This window comes from Carcharhinus amblyrhynchos, chromosome 9, assembly GCF_965287045.1.
Source record: "Carcharhinus amblyrhynchos chromosome 9, sCarAmb.v2.hapA, whole genome shotgun sequence".
NCBI classification, from domain to species: Eukaryota; Metazoa; Chordata; class Chondrichthyes; order Carcharhiniformes; family Carcharhinidae; genus Carcharhinus; species Carcharhinus amblyrhynchos.
The window spans coordinates 89,470,093-89,487,077 of NC_137332.1; the positions used below are offsets into that span (position 1 = coordinate 89,470,093).

The 16,985-nt window shown below is 43.7% G+C and overlaps 1 protein-coding gene across 1 annotated transcript; it reads left to right on the forward strand.

The window, feature by feature from the left end:
- The first annotated feature begins 400 nt into the window (after positions 1-400).
- LOC145348612 (cysteinyl leukotriene receptor 1-like) lies at positions 401-1,282 on the forward strand. Its single transcript, XM_080196788.1, has one exon. It carries the CDS (start codon positions 401-403, stop codon positions 1,280-1,282), a length of 882 nt encoding a protein of 293 aa, XP_080052914.1.
- The last annotated feature ends 15,703 nt before the right edge of the window (positions 1,283-16,985 follow it).

The following is a 16,985-nucleotide window of genomic DNA, read 5'->3' on the forward strand; positions in this document are numbered from 1 at the left end:
AACTATTGACTTTAAATCTAGATTTCGCGTGTTATGATTCCCTTTGGAGATGGCTCAGTGAATGACATGGTTAGACAAACATTAACGTCCTCTGGATTTGCGTGACAAAAAGAGGTATTAACCTGAGTGAGGAAACTCAGCACGAGTTTTACATACTTCCAAAAATACTGTGGTTGCTGTAAATCTTCACTAATGAAAATAAAATGTTAGGCACTCACTCTGAAAAGGTAACTGTTTTTCTCTCCACCGACGTCAGTATATGCAGCAGTTCCACTTTGTTTTACTATTACGTGATTATTTTACTGAATTTAATATAAAGTCAACATTTCTGATTGTATTTACTTCTGCCTCCTTTACATTCTGTCTTGCCGCTCCCTCCCGTTCCTGTGCAGCCAATATCATGACCATTCTGATCCTGTCCCGGGGAAAGTGTGGTCTCTCCAGATGCATCACTGTTTACCTGGTGACTATGGCAGTGGCGGATTTGCTGTGCCTGATATTTGATGTCATCTTCTTTGAGCTGCAGGAACTTTACTTTCCGGATTCATTCCTAGACTATACGCCCGTCTGCAGAATGAAATTCTTCCTGCTTTTTGTTTCGGTGGAATGTTCCGTCTGGTTAACTATCGCCTTCACCTTTGATCGGTATGTGGCAATTTGTTGCCAACAAATAAGAACAAAATATTGCACCGAAAAAAATGCAAAGGTTATTGTAGCAACGATATGGGGGCTGAGCATTTTAGAGAATATACCGAGATATTTTGTATCTGAACCTCAAATAATAATTGACAATATATCCTGGTTCTGCATTGTGAAATCCAGCCGCTATACTGAACCTGCGTGGGTTACGTACCTATGGATTGATATAGTTTTACTGACTTTTATTCCGTTTTTCTTGGTTCTGTTGTTCAATGGTCTGACCATCAGGCACATTTTACTGACAAGCAGGATCAGGAAGGCTCTCAGGAACAACGGCAACGACCCAGAAATGGAAAGTCGAAAGAGGTCAATTGTTTTACTGCTGCTCATATCTGGAAATTTTATACTGTTATGGTTGGTCATCCTTATTCATTTCATCTGTGCCCAAATTACAGATGTTGAATTCTTGCAGTCAGATTATAGCAATCCATTCGCCATTCTCGAACAAGTTGGCTATATGCTTCAAGATCTGGGTTCCTGCACAAACACCATCATTTATGTAGCTTCCCAGGCTAAATTCAGAGAGGAGTTGAAGAATCTGTTTAAATATCCTCTGGCTTTCGTTACTAAATTAAGCAAATAGCTCAAAGGTCTGAGATTAATCAAACTAGAGCTGATTTCGGAGAACCGACATACATTTCCTTTTCAATAATGCAGTCAGTGAGCCGCCTGCTATATGCCTGCCAAGAATTTCATGTCGGGAGAGTTTGATGGAGATTAAAGTGGTGGGGGCTGTGTGATGGGAGAGGGATCTGCTATCGCCTGCTTTAGACCTCGGCTGAAGTTGAATTGCACCCACGATTAAATTGAACCGCCAAGTCTCACTGGAGCTTAATCAACTGAAATGAAAATGAGAGGGTTTTTTTAAATGTAATAATCTCCACTTGCAGCCATGGTGATATACAACATTCCATCCAAAATCTAATTGCACGATACTTTAGCTTTTAAATGAGTCCTGGAGAAAATTTTGGGCTTGAGGATAGTGCCTGCTACCAGTTTTGCAACTTCAATACCAGTTCTGCAGCCGGTTCTATCCTCATTCCCAATACAATCACAGGATTAGGAGCACAAATACCAGATTGATTCTGCTGCATTCACCTTCAGAGAGAGGGGTGACCTCGGCTTTAGCTCCAACCCACTCTGTTCTATACCAGGAATACTGCTGCTGAAATTGGATGTTTCTGTTTCCATTAATCAATGTTTTCCATGTTCATTGTTTGGATCCCGAATAAAGACTGTTCACCTGCCGTGGGAAAGCCTTCAGCCGAGGAGTGTACAAGTTAAAAATAAAGTTTGCGATAAGAAATACTCAAAACTTACAAAAAAATGTTTTACAAATTCATGGGGAGTTCTGGTTTTGCAATAAAGTTGCACAATATCTGGCAACGGTTTGTATGGAAACTGGTAATGCTCCTTTAACGTTGTTAATTTTCGTTAATAAACTTAGTAAGATAAAATGACCGTAGCATAGTTTGTGGATTTATTCAAATATATTGCTGTCAGTAATGAACCAATTCATCCAGGTTCTCAGTTCCAGCTTGTTGCCTCCCTCGAGTTTACAATGGTAGACAATTTAACCTGGAGGAGCATTCAGCTCAAATATCTTCTGGTATTTCACAAGAGGCGGACAGCCGGATATTGGTGACCAGTTGACTTATATTCTTATGTTCTTATGTAACCCCCATTATTTACCCCACTAACCCCGCTAAACAAAAACTTCTTTGGACACAATGGGCCCAATTTTACCATTGCGTTGTGCCCATTTTCAGGCACAAAAACGCAGTAAAGTCAGGCCATTAACGCGATCTGCACCCAGGTCCACGCAGATGCCCACTTTACCAAGGCCCAAAAATGGTAGCGATCCAAATTGCACCTGAATTAGGTGCAAAAACGATTTAAATGTATTTGCATGCATTTCAATTGAATTAATAGGCTGCCTGCCCAACTTTACCAGCACTTCCTCCTTTACCACCGCGTTTGCCAATCCGGAATCGGCGCAAAATGCAGAATTGGCACGAAATAGAAGTCTGATTCGGGCACTTCCTCAGTGAGGGTTGGCAGGGAGGTAGGTGCATGGCATCTTTGCTACTCACGGGTGTCCTGTTGTTGCAGCCATTTTCTGTCTCGGGTCGGTGGCGGCTCTGCGAGTGTGTGTGGGGTGGGGGCTGTTTCTCCGCAGGGTCTCTGCTGTTTCTCGCGCAGCTCAGACCCGGGTCTCAGTGCTGACCTCGGGTCCTGCAGTGCTGCTGGCTCCTCGCACACTCAGCTCACTTTAGGCTGAAGGATGTACACAAAGCCCTTGCAGATAGCACTGCTGTAGCCTCTCAACTTTACCAAGAGCTGTGATTGTGGGGAGCATGTGACTGGGGGGATTGGGGGGCATGGGGACGCTGTGATTGTCGATGTGCTAGGAGCAAGCAGTGTTGCATTGCTTCCACATTTGTTCATTTCCACCTCCCTCCACCACCCCCACCCTCCCTCAGAGTGACGAGATAGCTTTTGCAATGCAACCAATCTTGCTGTTCTCTTGGTTGCTGCTGGAGCTGAGGAGGAGGACACGGAGGAAGAATTGGGGGCCCAGGAGGCCTGGGCCTTACCACTTGCAGGACCAGAGGGAGATGACCATCAGAGGCAAGAGGTGGCCGCCATTCACCCAGAGCGAGGGGAAAGGAGAAGGAGGGAGCAAAGACTTTTAGAATATAAAAGTAGGTGCAACTGTACAGGGGACTGGTGAGGCCGCAGCTGGAGACCAGTTTTGGTCACTGCACTTGCGGAAGGATATATTGGCCTTGGAGGGAGTGCAGAGGAGGTTCACTAGGCTGAAACCGGAGATGAGGGGTTAGACTATGAAGAGAGATTGAGTAGACTGGGTCTGTACTCGTTGGAGTTTAGAAGGCTGAGGGGGGATCTTATAGAGATGTATAAGATAATGAAGGGGATAGAACATAGAACATAGAACATAGAACATAGAACATTACAGCGCAGAACAGGCCCTTCGGCCCACGATGTTGCGCCGACCAGTTACAAAAACAATGACCCACTAGCCTATACCAATCCCTTTTCGTCCATAAACCTATCCAGAGATCTCTTAAACGCCCCCAAACTAGACGCATTTACAACTGCAGCAGGCAGGGCATTCCAATCCCTCACCACCCGCTGGGTAAAGAACCTACCCCTGACATCCGTCCTGTAGCTACCCCCCCTTAATTTAAAGCCATGCCCCCTCGTGCTAGCTTTCTCCATCCGAGGAAAAAGGCTATCACTATCCACCCTATCTAAACCTCTAATCATCTTATATGTTTCAATAAGATCCCCTCTTAGCCGCCTTCTTTCCAACGAAAACAACCCTAGATCCCTCAGTCTCTCCTCATAGGACCTCCCCACCATACCAGGCAACATCCTAGTAAACCTCCTCTGCACCCTCTCCAACGCCTCCACATCCTTCTTGTAATGCGGGGACCAGAACTGCACACAGTACTCCAAGTGCGGCCGCACCAGAGTAGTGTACAGTTGCAACATTACACTGCGACTCCTAAATTCAATCCCCCTACCAATAAACGCCAAGACACCGTACGCCTTCTTGACAACCTTATCTACTTGATTCCCAACTTTCAGGGATCTATGTACACACACACCTAGATCCCTCTGTTCATCCACACTATTCAAAGTCCTCCCGTTAGCCCTATACTCGACACATCTGTTGCTCCTACCAAAGTGAATTACCTCACACTTCTCCGCATTAAATTCCATCCGCCACCTCTCGGCCCAGCTCTGCAACCTATCTAAGTTATTAAGGGGATAGATAGGATAGAGGTAGAGAGATTCTTCCCGCTTAGATAGGATAGCAGGACTAGAGGGCACAGCCTCAAGATAAGGGGGGTTGCAGTTTAGAACGGAGTTGAGGAGGAACTTCTTCACTCAAAGGGTGGTGAATCTCTGGAATTCTCTGCCCGTTGAACTGGTGGAGGCTACCTCGCTGAATATATTTAAGTCACGGGTAGATAGGTTTCTGATAGACAGGGGAATTAAGGGTTATGGGGAGAAAGCGGGAAAGTGGAACTGATCCACTTCAGATCAGCAATGATCTTATTGAATGGCGGGGCAGACTTGAGGGGCTAGATGGCCTACTCCTGCTCCTATTTCTTATGTAGAGACCCCAGCAGTTCCGTGCATGAGTGTCCTTCGAGGAGATGTTGGACACCATTTGCCGTTGATGTCTCTGACTCCAAAAGGATACCTTGCGACACCTGTGCAACCTGTTGCAGGAGCTGGTGCCGAGGGGAGTGGGGGATGGGGGGTTGGAGGGGGGGAGGGGGGGCACCCGCTCTCAGTGGCTGTCAGACTGGTGACTGATCATTATAGCGGGTCTCTGCCTCAGACACAGGCCTCTGCGCAGGCTTCATCAGCCATGTCCGAAAGGACATGAATACTGTAGGACATGAATATAGCTGAGGAGGACACTGGGGTGCAGGAGTGTAAAATAGATAGTATTGCAGTTGATACGGGGGATGTGCTGGATATTTTAGAGGGTTTGAAAATAGGTAAGTCCCCTGGTCCGGATAGGATTTACCCTAGGATTCTCTGGGAGGCAAGAGAGGTGATTGCGGAGCCTCTGGCTCTGATCTTCAGGTCGTCGTTGGTCTCTGGTATAGTACCAGAAGATTGGAGGACAGCAAATGTTGTCCCATTGTTTAAGAAGGGGAGAAGAGACTTCCCTGGGAATTATAGACCGGTGAGTCTTACTTCTGTGGTGGGTAAGGTTTTGGAAAGGATTATTAGAGACAGGATTTATAGTTATTTGGAGAGTAATGAATTGATTAGAGACAGTCAGCATGGTTTTGTAGCGGGTAGGTCGTGCCTTACTAACCTTATCGAGTTCTTTGAGAAAGTGACCAAAGAGGTGGATAGGGGTAAGGCAGTTGACGTGGTGTATATGGATTTTAGTAAGGCGTTTGATAAGGTTCACCATGGTAGGCTTCTGCAGAAAATGCAGATGTATGTGATTGGGGGTGATCTAGGTAATTGGATCAGGAATTGGCTAGCAGATAGGAGACAGAGGGTGGTGGTTGATGGTAAATGTTCGTCATGGAGTTCGGTTACGAGTGGTGTGCCTCAGGGATCTGTTTTGGGGCCACTGCTGTTTGTAATTTTTATTAATGATCTGGATGAGGGTATAGTTGGGTGGATTAGTAAGTTTGCTGATGACACCATAGTCGGAGGTGTGGTAGATTGTGAGGAAGGGTGTCATAGTTTGCAGGGTGACTTAGAAAGGTTGCAGAGCTGGGCCGAGAGGTGGCGGATGGAGTTTAATGTGGAGAAGTGTGAGGTAATTGTGAGGAATATCCCTAGGGTAAGGGGTTTGGATGGGGAGGAGTTTGTTAGGTGTGTTCAGGAAGGTTTCCTGACACAGTATGTGGATAAGCCTACGAGGGGAGAGGCTGTACTTGACCTGGCACTGGCGAATGAACCAGGGCAGGTGATGGATCTTTCGGTAGGAGAGCATCTTGGAAATGGTGACCATAATTCTATCTCCTTCACAATTGCGTTGGAACGAGATAGGATCAGGCAGGCTAGGAAGGTGTTTGTCTGGGGTAAGGGGAGATACGAAGAAGTCAGGAAGTTACTTGGACAAATAAACTGGAAGGAGGCGTTCTTAGGGAAAAGTACTGAAGGAAGGTGGCAGATATTCAAGGAATGTGTGTCTGGAGCTCTGAATGACAACGTTCCGATGAGACAAGGGGGTTTTGGTAGGTCGAGGGAACTGTGGTGCACAAAGGCTGTGTTGAACCTAGTCAGGAGGAAAAGGAAGGTGTACAAGAGGTTCAGGGAATTAGGAGAGGTTAAAGATCTTGAGGAGTATAAGGACTGTAGGAAGGAACTTAAAAGGGAAATTAGGAGAGCCAGAAGGGGTCATGAGAAGACCTTAGCGGGTAAGATTAAGGAGAATCCCAAGGCCTTCTATAAATATGTGAAAGGTAAAAGGATAAGAAGAGAAGGGATAGGACCTATAAAAGGTGAGGGGGGAAAGGTTTGTGTGGAACCAGAAGAAATGGCAGAGGTGCTTAACGAGTACTTCGCCTCAGTATTCACAGTGGAAGCCGATCTGGGAGATTTTGTTATGGATTTCCAGCAGATGGAAAGGATTGAGTACGTGAATATTAAGGAGGAGGATGTGTTGGAACTTTTGAATTCCATCAAGGTAGATAAGTCGCCGGGACCAGATGGGATGTACCCCAGGATACTGTGGGAGGCGAGGGAAGAGATTGCAGAGCCCCTGGCGATGATCTTTGCGTCGTCAATGGAGACAGGAGAGGTTCCGGAGGATTGGAGGATTGCGGATGTAGTTCCTATTTTCAAGAAAGGGAACAGAGATAGCCCGGGAAATTACCGACCGGTGAGTCTGACCTCAGTGGTTGGTAAGCTGATGGAGAGGCTTCTGAGGGACAAGATTTACGAACATTTGGAGAGGTTTGACATGATCAGGAATAGTCAGCATGGATTTGTCAAGGGCAGGTCGTGCCTTACAAGCCTAGTTGAGTTCTTCGATAATGTGACTGAACACATTGACGAAGGAAGTGCCGTGGACGTAGTGTACATGGACTTCAGCAAGGCGTTTGATAAGGTCCCCCATGCAAGACTTCTTGAGAAGGTGAGAGGCCATGGGATCCAAGGGCCTTTGGCCTTGTGGATCCAGAACTGGCTTGCCTGCAGAAGGCAGAGAGTGGTTGTGGATGGGGCTTTTTCTGAATGGAGGTCAGTCACCAGTGGAGTGCCTCAAGGATCTGTTCTGGGACCCTTGTTGTTTGTCATTTTCATAAATGACCTGGATGAGGAAGTGGAGGGATGGGTAAGTAAGTTCGCTGATGACACGAAGGTTGGTCGTGTTGTGGATGGTCTGGAAGGATGGCAAAAGTTGCAGCAGGACATAGATAGGATGCAGGACTGGGCGGAGAAGTGGCAGATGGACTTCAACGCAGATAAATGTGTAGTCGTCCATTTTGGCAGAACCAACGGGATGAACGAGTACACTATCAAGGGCAGAAGTCTGAGTAATGTTGAACAGCAGAAGGATCTTGGGGTCCGGGTCCACAGGACTCTTAAATCGGCCTCGCAGGTGGAGGAGGTGGTCAAGAAGGCGTATGGTGTACTGGCCTTCATTAATCAAGGGATTGAGTTTAGGAGTCGGGAGGTAATGCTGCAACTTTATAAGACCCTTGTCAGGCCTCATTTAGAGTATTGTGCGCAGTTCTGGTCGCCTCACTATAGGAAAGATGTAGAAGCTATTGAGAGGGTACAGAGGAGATTTACAAGGATGTTGCCTGGACTGGGAGGCATGCCTTATGAAGTTAGGTTGAGGGAGCTGGGACTCTTTTCCCTGGAGAGACGAAGGTTGAGAGGCGACCTGATAGAAGTTTACAAAATGTTGAGAGGAATCGATAGGGTGGACTCTCAGAGGCTATTTCCCCAGGTTGAAATGGTTGCTACGAGAGGACACAGATTTAAGGTGCGGGGAGGGAGGTTCAGAAGTGATGTTAGGGGTAAGTTTTTCACTCAGAGGGTGGTGAGTGAATGGAATCGGCTGCCGTCAGTGGTGGTGGAGGCGAACTCGCTGGGGTCTTTTAAAAGACTTCTGGATGAGTATATGGGGTTTAATGAGATTGAGGGTTATAGATAGGTCTGTAGGTTGGTCGGTGTTGATGTGATCGGCACAACTCGTGGGCCGAAGGGCCTGTTTGTGCTGTAGTGTTCTATGTTCTATGTAATTCATTTCGGTAGGAATAACAGATGTGTTGAGTATAGGGCTAACGGGAGGACTTTGAATAGTGTGGAGGAGCAGAGGGATCTAGGTGTATGTGTACATAGATCCATGAAAGTTGGGAATCAAGTAGATAAGGTTGTTAAGAAGGCATATGGTGTCTTGGCGTTTATTGGTAGGGGGATTGAATTTAGGAGTCGCAGCGTCATGATGCAACTGTACACAACTCTGGTGCGGCCGCACTTGGAGTATTGTGTGCAGTTCTGGTCCCCACATTACAGGAAGGATGTAGAGGCTTTGGAGAGGGTGCAGAGGAGGTTTACCAGGATGTTGCCTGGTATGGAGGGGAGATCCTATGAGGAGAGACTGAGATTTGGGGTTGTTTTCGCTGGAAAGAAGGCGGCTAAGAGGGGACCTTATTGAAACATATAAGATGATTAGAGGTTTAGACAGGGTGGATAGTGATCGCCTTTTTCCTAGGATGGAGAAAGCTAGCACGAGGGGGCACGGCTTTAAATTAAGGGGGGGTAGTTATAGGACTGATGTCAGGGGTAGGTTCTTTACCCAGAGGGTGGTGAGGGACTGGAATGCCCTGCCAGCTGCAGTTGTAAATGCGCCTAGTTTGGGGGCGTTTAAGAGATCTGTGGATAGGTTTATGGACGAAATGGGATTGGTTTAGATTAGTGGGTTAGTGTTGTTTTTTTTTAAAAAGCTGGTCGGCGCAACATCGTAGGCCGAAGGGCCTGTTCTGCGCTGTAATGTTCTATGTTCTATGTTCTGAAAGTACTGGTGATATAACTGGCCTGACTTTTAAACACACGGTGGAAATACCCCTTGTTAGCAGGAAATGAGTCTATAATCAGGGGAAATAGATTTAAAGTAGGGGATAGGAAGTTGAAAGTGACGTTGAGGAAAAACCTTTTCATCCGGCAGACTGTGGGAGTGTGTAACTCTCTGTTGGAAAGGATGGGCGAGCCTGAAACTCTTGTATCGCTCAGGAAATAATTCAGTATTCTGCTGTGCTGATTCAACCTACAAGGGTATGGACCAAGCGCTAGAAATGGGATTCATGGGGTAAAACCTTTATGGGCCAGTGTGGTTACATTAGGTCGAATGGGCTTCCTTTTGCGTTGTAAACATAATGAATCTATGAATATCACAATTAACTTTGATGTGACAAATTATCCAATGTATTCTGGAAATTCAAGTACTGAACATCCACCAGTTCCTCTTGATCCAAAGCATATTTCACTCATTCAAAACACTAGAACTAGCCAAAAGTTTCACATTGAAATTCAACGCACGCCCCGCAGGGCTTGATAGCCAAGGAGGGTCCGTTCTTAATACGGCCGACGGGTTGGTTATCAAACTAGCAAATCATTCCAACACATGCCAATGACTATGCAATGCGATTGAGAGAAACTCGTGGTCAGCTGTGTTGATGTAGAATGGCACCATTCAAATAAGTCTGTGGCGATCGGCTAGCAGAAGAAAAAGTAGTTGCTAAAACAAAAAAATCTTGTACACCAATAAGACCGAGAAGAGAAACGAACTACACTCCTGCCACTGGGTCCGGTGGTTGAGGTTCATCCACAACAGACCCCATCCCCATCCTCCAGGTCTTCATACTTCTGGCTAGTTCACATCACTGAAGTATATACAGTATCCCAGGTCCTACATTTCAAAATCATTCTCTTCTCCTGAAATTTTTATGAAGTGCCTTTATATAGATTTCAAATCAGGCAAGTAACGTGTTTAAATTATTTAACAAAAAATATAGACGTCCTATGAATTCTCACTTTCCGTGGATCTCAGCAGGCCAACGCAAAGCAACAATGTAGAGTTGTGCGTAGGCACCTTCAGTCGGATTCCTGGAGGGATACAGCGCATGTACTTATATATCGTGTCTGTGTATCTAGTAATTTTTATCCTTTCATCACTGTCAGGAACTGGGCTCCTGCCCAAGTGCAGAACATTGTGGTCAGAAAGGTACAATATACCTAAATCAAATTGCCAACATTACATGAAGCAGAACAGACACGCCCCAGAATATTTTAAGACAAACTTAGTCACTGCCAGTTTGTGTGAATATAAATGCAGTCAGTCAGATTCAGAAGTGTTCCACTTCAGCTGCCTGTTCCTGAACCAGAGGCAGGATGAGGAAGATAGAGAGAGCAATGTTTCTGATGATGTCTCTTATGGTGATGGCTCATTTTATCACTGCCCAATCCGAAATCGACAGAAGAGGTGCCAGGCTTATACATCTACCAATTTATCATGTCTTTCAGCTTCCATTGTACAGTTTTATTTCCTAACGGTTGTCTTTTCTGTAAATCTAATAATTTATTGCCTTTTTGGTTATCATTTTACTGTATGTGACATTGGGTCTTTCTGCTCCCGCCCTTTCCAGTCCCTAATTTCCCTCAGAGAAGATGACTGTGAACAGATTTCTTGAACCGCTACAGCTCGTCTGGTGTATGTACAAACAGTACGTTTATACAGGGGTTTGCTGGAATTTTACTTACCCATGAGATTGAAAGGCAATATATTTCCAAGTCCAGAGGATGAATGGCTTGGACAGGAACTTGTAGATTGTAGGGTTTCAATGTGCCTACTGCTGTTGTCCTTCTATTTGGTATTATGCTGTTCCACAGGAGCATTGTTGCTGCCGTGAATCGTGTATCTAACATTGGGTCAGCATGCATCAGTGTTGGAGGGAGTATTTATTTTTAATTACAGATTTTTAAGAGGGCCAATTTTCTTGACGAAGCCGAGCTTAATGAATCGAAGTCACATTTAATTTAACTTAGAATATATACTGTTATATTGCTGATTTGTGCCTTAAAATTGGTGGACAGCCTTTGAGGAGTCAGGAAGTAGTTACTCACCTCAGAATTGCTGTGATGGCCGTTGTATTTTCAAGACCTGGTACAGTTCAATTTTCCTTCCTGAATTTACAAGCAACTTCCTTTGTGCATTATCTGTTTCCAATAAATTCATAGGTTTCCCGTGACCACGCACTCAGGCGAACTGTTTAATTGTTAGTATCTGCCTCAGATGGACAATCGAGTAGAAAAGCTGTCAATCTCTCTCTCTCGCAATCAAAATTATCAGTATACTGCATCCAGTTCTATCTCTTTTATGGGGGGCCTTTGCTGAGAGTAGAATAAACTGCAGCCTGACCTGTATCAACGTTCCGGATCTTCAGAAACAATCCGATGGCTGCGAATCACTTTGTGCACTCTGTTACGGGAAAAGATCTGCACAACAGTCTGAACTTTACTTCCCGTGTCACCAGTCTCATGTGGCGAATGTGATGGAGAAATCCAAAGCAAATCCACTGGCCAGGCGCTAGTGAGGAGGGTGGAAAGCAGCCATTCTTTTCATTGAAACCGACAGATTTTCAATGTTGTTAAGCTTCAATCCAGCAAGACTGGAAAACTCCACTTTGGGTTTATGCATCATTCGCCTTCCAAAGGTATGTCATCTATTAATTATTCTTTCTTGTTTTTCAGCGACTGTTGCAGAGATCTGCGTTCAGGATTATGGAGAATGTCGTGTTGGCACCTGTCAATCAGGAGAGCATGTGGTAAAGGGAATGGATTGCGCCCCGGGACAACCATGTTGCAGGCAGGATCCAAGAATGCTCACCTAAGGGATTTCTAGCAGCCCAAGCTCTCAAAATTTTAGCTGAATTTACCTCTGTTTCCTGAGAAACAGTCGCTATCAGAATGCTTTGGTCCTGCAACTCTTGATCCTGTAATGCTGCTGTCAGGATAACGGGTTGTAATCAGAAATAAACCTTTCTGCATTGATCACTGTTTCATATCAGTGTTTTGTTTGTCTATAGAACCAGTGCCTAAACAAGGTAACCTAAACAAGGTGCTCAGGTTAAAATGAGACCGGGAGACTATTTGGGAATTGGAGGGAGAGCGAGGGATGAGGAGGGGAAGGACTGCAGAGAGTCTCAGCGAAGGACGAAACGAAGACATGGATTTCAAATTATTAGCGTTCCAAAATTTCAATGTATATCTGACGGTGACTTGTCCAGTCTGATTGGACTCAGAAGTCTCACAACATCAGGTTAAAGTACAACCAGTTGATTTGACAATAATGCCACAGGCTTTCGGAAACGCTGTTCCTTCGTCAGGTTCCACACACCTTTCACATACCTGACGGAGATGAATAACAGATACTTCACTGTCATTGTATCAAAATCATGCACCACCCACTCCCTGCCCCAACCAATACTGTGGATGCACCTGTAGCCGATCAAAAAGATGACACACCCGGAATTTTCCAAGGGTAATTGGTGGTTAGCTGTGAAACCATTTCTGTTAAGCTGACCTGCACTGTTTCCGATGTGTTCACAACCTGTGCAGTGTGCCACCCAGAACTAACTGTACACAGGTTGGACTCTGAAAAAGCTGAACTCTAAAAATATTCATAATGCTCGTTCTCTGGATCGGGAATTGTTGTGTTTGCAATTGGAATCAAACAACTGTGTAACATCAAAGCTTAGGAATTTTCCACAGTGAAAATATTTTTTTAAAATAATTTATAGGGTGGCACAGTGGTTAACACTGCAGAGTGGAGTTTGCTCGTTCTCCCTGTGTCTTCATGGGTTTCCTCCGGGTCTTCCGGTTTCCTCCCATAGTCCAAAGACGTGTGGGTTAGGTACATTGGCCATGCTAAATTGCCCCTTAGTGTCCTGGGATGCATAGGAAAGAGGGATTAGTGGGGTATATGTGTGGTGCTAAGGGGATAGGGCCTGGGTGCGATTGTTGTCGACGCAGACTCGATGGGCTGAATGCCTCCTTCTGCCCTGTAGGGTTTCTATGATTCCATGATCATTTTTGGGTATGCTTCTGGATCAGTACTGTTCTTCATATACCCTCCTCTCCTGAATGTCCATTTTTCACACTGAAGTAGTGACGAGGGAGTGGAGTCAACAAGTTAGGATATGTTCATTAACACTCATAAAAATCGTGTTCACTTATTGATCACTGTGTTCAACATTGTGTGCTGTCCAAAATTGCTGACTATGAAATAACTTGATATTACGTAGCTTACAGCACAGAAGCATAAAATAATGTAAGTCCACATTCAGAGCAAGATGTCTTTGTTGACTCTTTACCCTATTCATTTCATTCAGTTCTGTTTTTCATCCAGTTTCTCAATGTGCAATGTGCATAATACAGTTTCATCATCTAGTCTTTAAGTTGTTTCCAATTCCCTTGAATCGGTATCCTATGTTAAAAATCAATCGGCAATGGAAATGCATTATTTTTATTTATTCAACAAAAAGACTAGTTGAACACCTCTGTTGAAAGTAGTGTTGCCCGTTATCTTCAGGTTCTTTTGTAATTTCACTTAACAGCAGTTGCGTGTGTTTGAATTTGGTGAAATACCCCCCAAACCTCTTGACGGCTTGACTTTCTTCCCACATAATCTTGTTCAGCATTGGATTTTTTGGTTGCTGCCTGACCAGTGTTATTAAAAAGTTTAACATTTGTCCTTGGAGCTATTTTGTTTCTGCCTTTCAAGCTATCAATAACATACACCCCACAGGCTCAATCCCTATGCTCTCCTAAAAATAAAGGCCATCACCTTGTTTTTTCCTTCTCATTCTCAATTACATTTTTCCCTCTGGCTCACCCTCTCACCACTCACTGACTATATAATTCTGATTGTCATGATTTTATCTCTGGATTTCCCTGAATCTCTCTTTTCCACTCACTAACTCTATATTGTCAGTTTTCTTGTTTTTACTCTTGGGTACCCTTTTCTTGGACATGTTCTCTCCTATGACATTATTGTCACTTCACCTGCTTTAATCTGTAATTCTCTTTTGATGGCATTCCTCAAAGTCACTCTAACTGAATCAGTAATGTCTGATTTCCTGATTTTATTCATTATCCTCTGATAACTTTTTCCCTCAGGGTTGCTCCATCACCTCTCAATGACCTTGTGCTCTTAAGCATTTATGCTATAGTTTGGTGTCCTATTACTTATAGAGGTCGCCAGCCTCAGCCGTGTTTATGTTAATGTTTGGCCTGGATTTATCAGTTTTCCCATAGTAGCTTAATCTCATACTCAGTTTCTCAACAGTCACTCCATAATCATATTGGCCCACAGCATTGCAGAGGAGGTTTCTAAAACAAACTTAAGGTTTGTTGGACTGCAAAGCCATTTTCAAGGAGGCAAGTGTCAAAAAGTGCATGAAAGTTGGAGAGTTATAGGGACCAAATGAGAGAGATTATAAATGTAATTGTGAGATTACTCATTCATACACTCTCCCACCATTGTAGAGTTCACCACTGTAAGATTCACCATGTACAGGATGCATTGTGGTACCACACAAACATCTCTTGAGGGCACCTTTGAAATACACTTGCACAGTAATGATCACCTCACATTAAATAATGCTTCAGTATGCATTAATACCATTAAAGTGGTTCAGTGTCTATCACAGCGATGTTAGCAAAACAACATTTCATGCATCTCTTCACTATGGGAGATATTTGTTTGCTGATTTTTTCTCTTGGTAAATGACTATTCTAACAGTCGCTATTCACAAAATAAGGTGAACTTCTCGTTTCCTAAAATGCAAACATACGTTGCATTGTAAAACTTCCATTGAAAATCCACTTACAGGCTATCAACCACACTGCGTTACATCTGTTGTCAATTTTCTTGATTTTATTTATTAATCTCTGTTACTCTTTATGCTCAATCTCTTTCCCCACTCTCACTAATTCCATAATGGTACATCTTGAGTATATCTGCATAGCCCACTGATACCCTCACCCCACAGGGCTGCTCTATCTGTTCTCACTGATGCTATGCCACCAGTTGCCCTGGTATTATTTTTGGCCTCCCACACTTACCCTCAGATTCACATTATCACAGTTCACTTTATAGCTACTGACAGCAAGATTCTCATCTACTGTCAGAATATTGAGTACATATGGTATCTTATTAATTGAGGGATCAAATTTGATATTTTGCCATCAATAAATCATATCAGTGCTTCAAATCTTCCTGATTTAAATCCAGAAATTAAATGCCTTTAGCAAAGAGCCCATCAGTTCAGTTCACCTTAATAAAAAAGCTGATTTTGTTCACAAGGACAAATTACCCTTCCTGCTTGGCAATTGGCCGTTCTTCACAGACATTAATTCTACCACAGGCTGTCAGGACACTTTGCTGTCATTGACTTTTCCAAGTTCTTTTCTAATAACTATTTGGTAAATATATTTATTCAGCCATTTCTGTCTCCCACCATAAACAAATTTTGCAACCAATAGTTCTCTTCGAATCTCAAACATGTTTCATAAAACCATCTCTCACATTTGGGAAATTCAACCACTGCATTCCAGAAATAAAAACCACAAAACTTATCAAAGTAAAAATGTGTCTGTCTGGAATACAGGATAGATTGTGTGCTACGTTTAAGGTTGAAAAATAGTTTTTGAGACTGGAGGATGATTCTTTGGAATTCCACTATTTTCTTCATGATTGAGTACACTTTCTCCTCCAAGAGAATGTCATTGTTAATTGAACTCTGAATTAGGAACCAAAACTACCAAAGGTGTTCATTTCACTTATAAGCTGACCACTATTCCTTAACAAACAATGTTTAGGCTCACACTGTGTTTCTGTTTTCAATATTAGACATTACACTACAGATATGATGTAAATGCTAGACAGAAGATTAAACAGATATATAATATGTTATTAGACAGGCAAAATTGCAGATACAGTGAATGATGGTAGAAGATGTGACAGTTCTCCTCAAATGGGAGAAGTGCCATAGGGTAATTCAAAGAGATGTTCAAAACTATGAAACATTCAGTCAGAGACAAGAAATGGTTTTCAGTGCTGGCTGACTGCAATCCAAATCACTCAGATTTAAGGCAACTGGCAGTGGAAATGTGAGAAACACAGCTCACAGTTAAACAATTTAGTCAAGTCAAGTTCTGAAGGAGCAAGATTTTATTTGTCGTTCTTGCAAGACCGGGTGTCTAGTCAAAATAGGCACCCCTTACATAGATTTGCAGCACATTTTATACTGTTTTTCAAACATTGTGATGGCTTGTATTGTGTTATTCCCCCTTATTTGGCTGTTAACCTTGTTAACTTTAAACACTGTAAATGGCTTGTATTGTGTCATTCCTTCAATTAACACTCTCTCAACTCCCATTTTGCGCTTAATCTCATCACTGCGGTTATCTGTTTTGTGTAACCTAGTTAACTGTCTGTCATGTGCCTCCCCCTTTCTGTATGCTGCTGAACTCGTCCATCACTGCTGATTGTACTGTTAGCTCTTGCAGCCTTAAAAATTACACTACTTCTCACAATCCCCCCTTAGAACATAGAACATAGAACATAGAACATTACAGCGCAGAACAGGCCCTTCGGCCCACGATGTTGCGCCGACCAGTTACAAAAACAATGACCCACTAGCCTATACCAATCCCTTTTCGTCCATAAACCTATCCAGAGATCTCTTAAACGCCCCCAAACT

Excerpts from the sequence above, each read along its gene's own strand:
- LOC145348612 (XM_080196788.1), top strand. The coding sequence starts at position 401 with ATGACCATTCTGATCCTGTCCCGGGGAAAGTGTGGTCTCTCCAGATGC.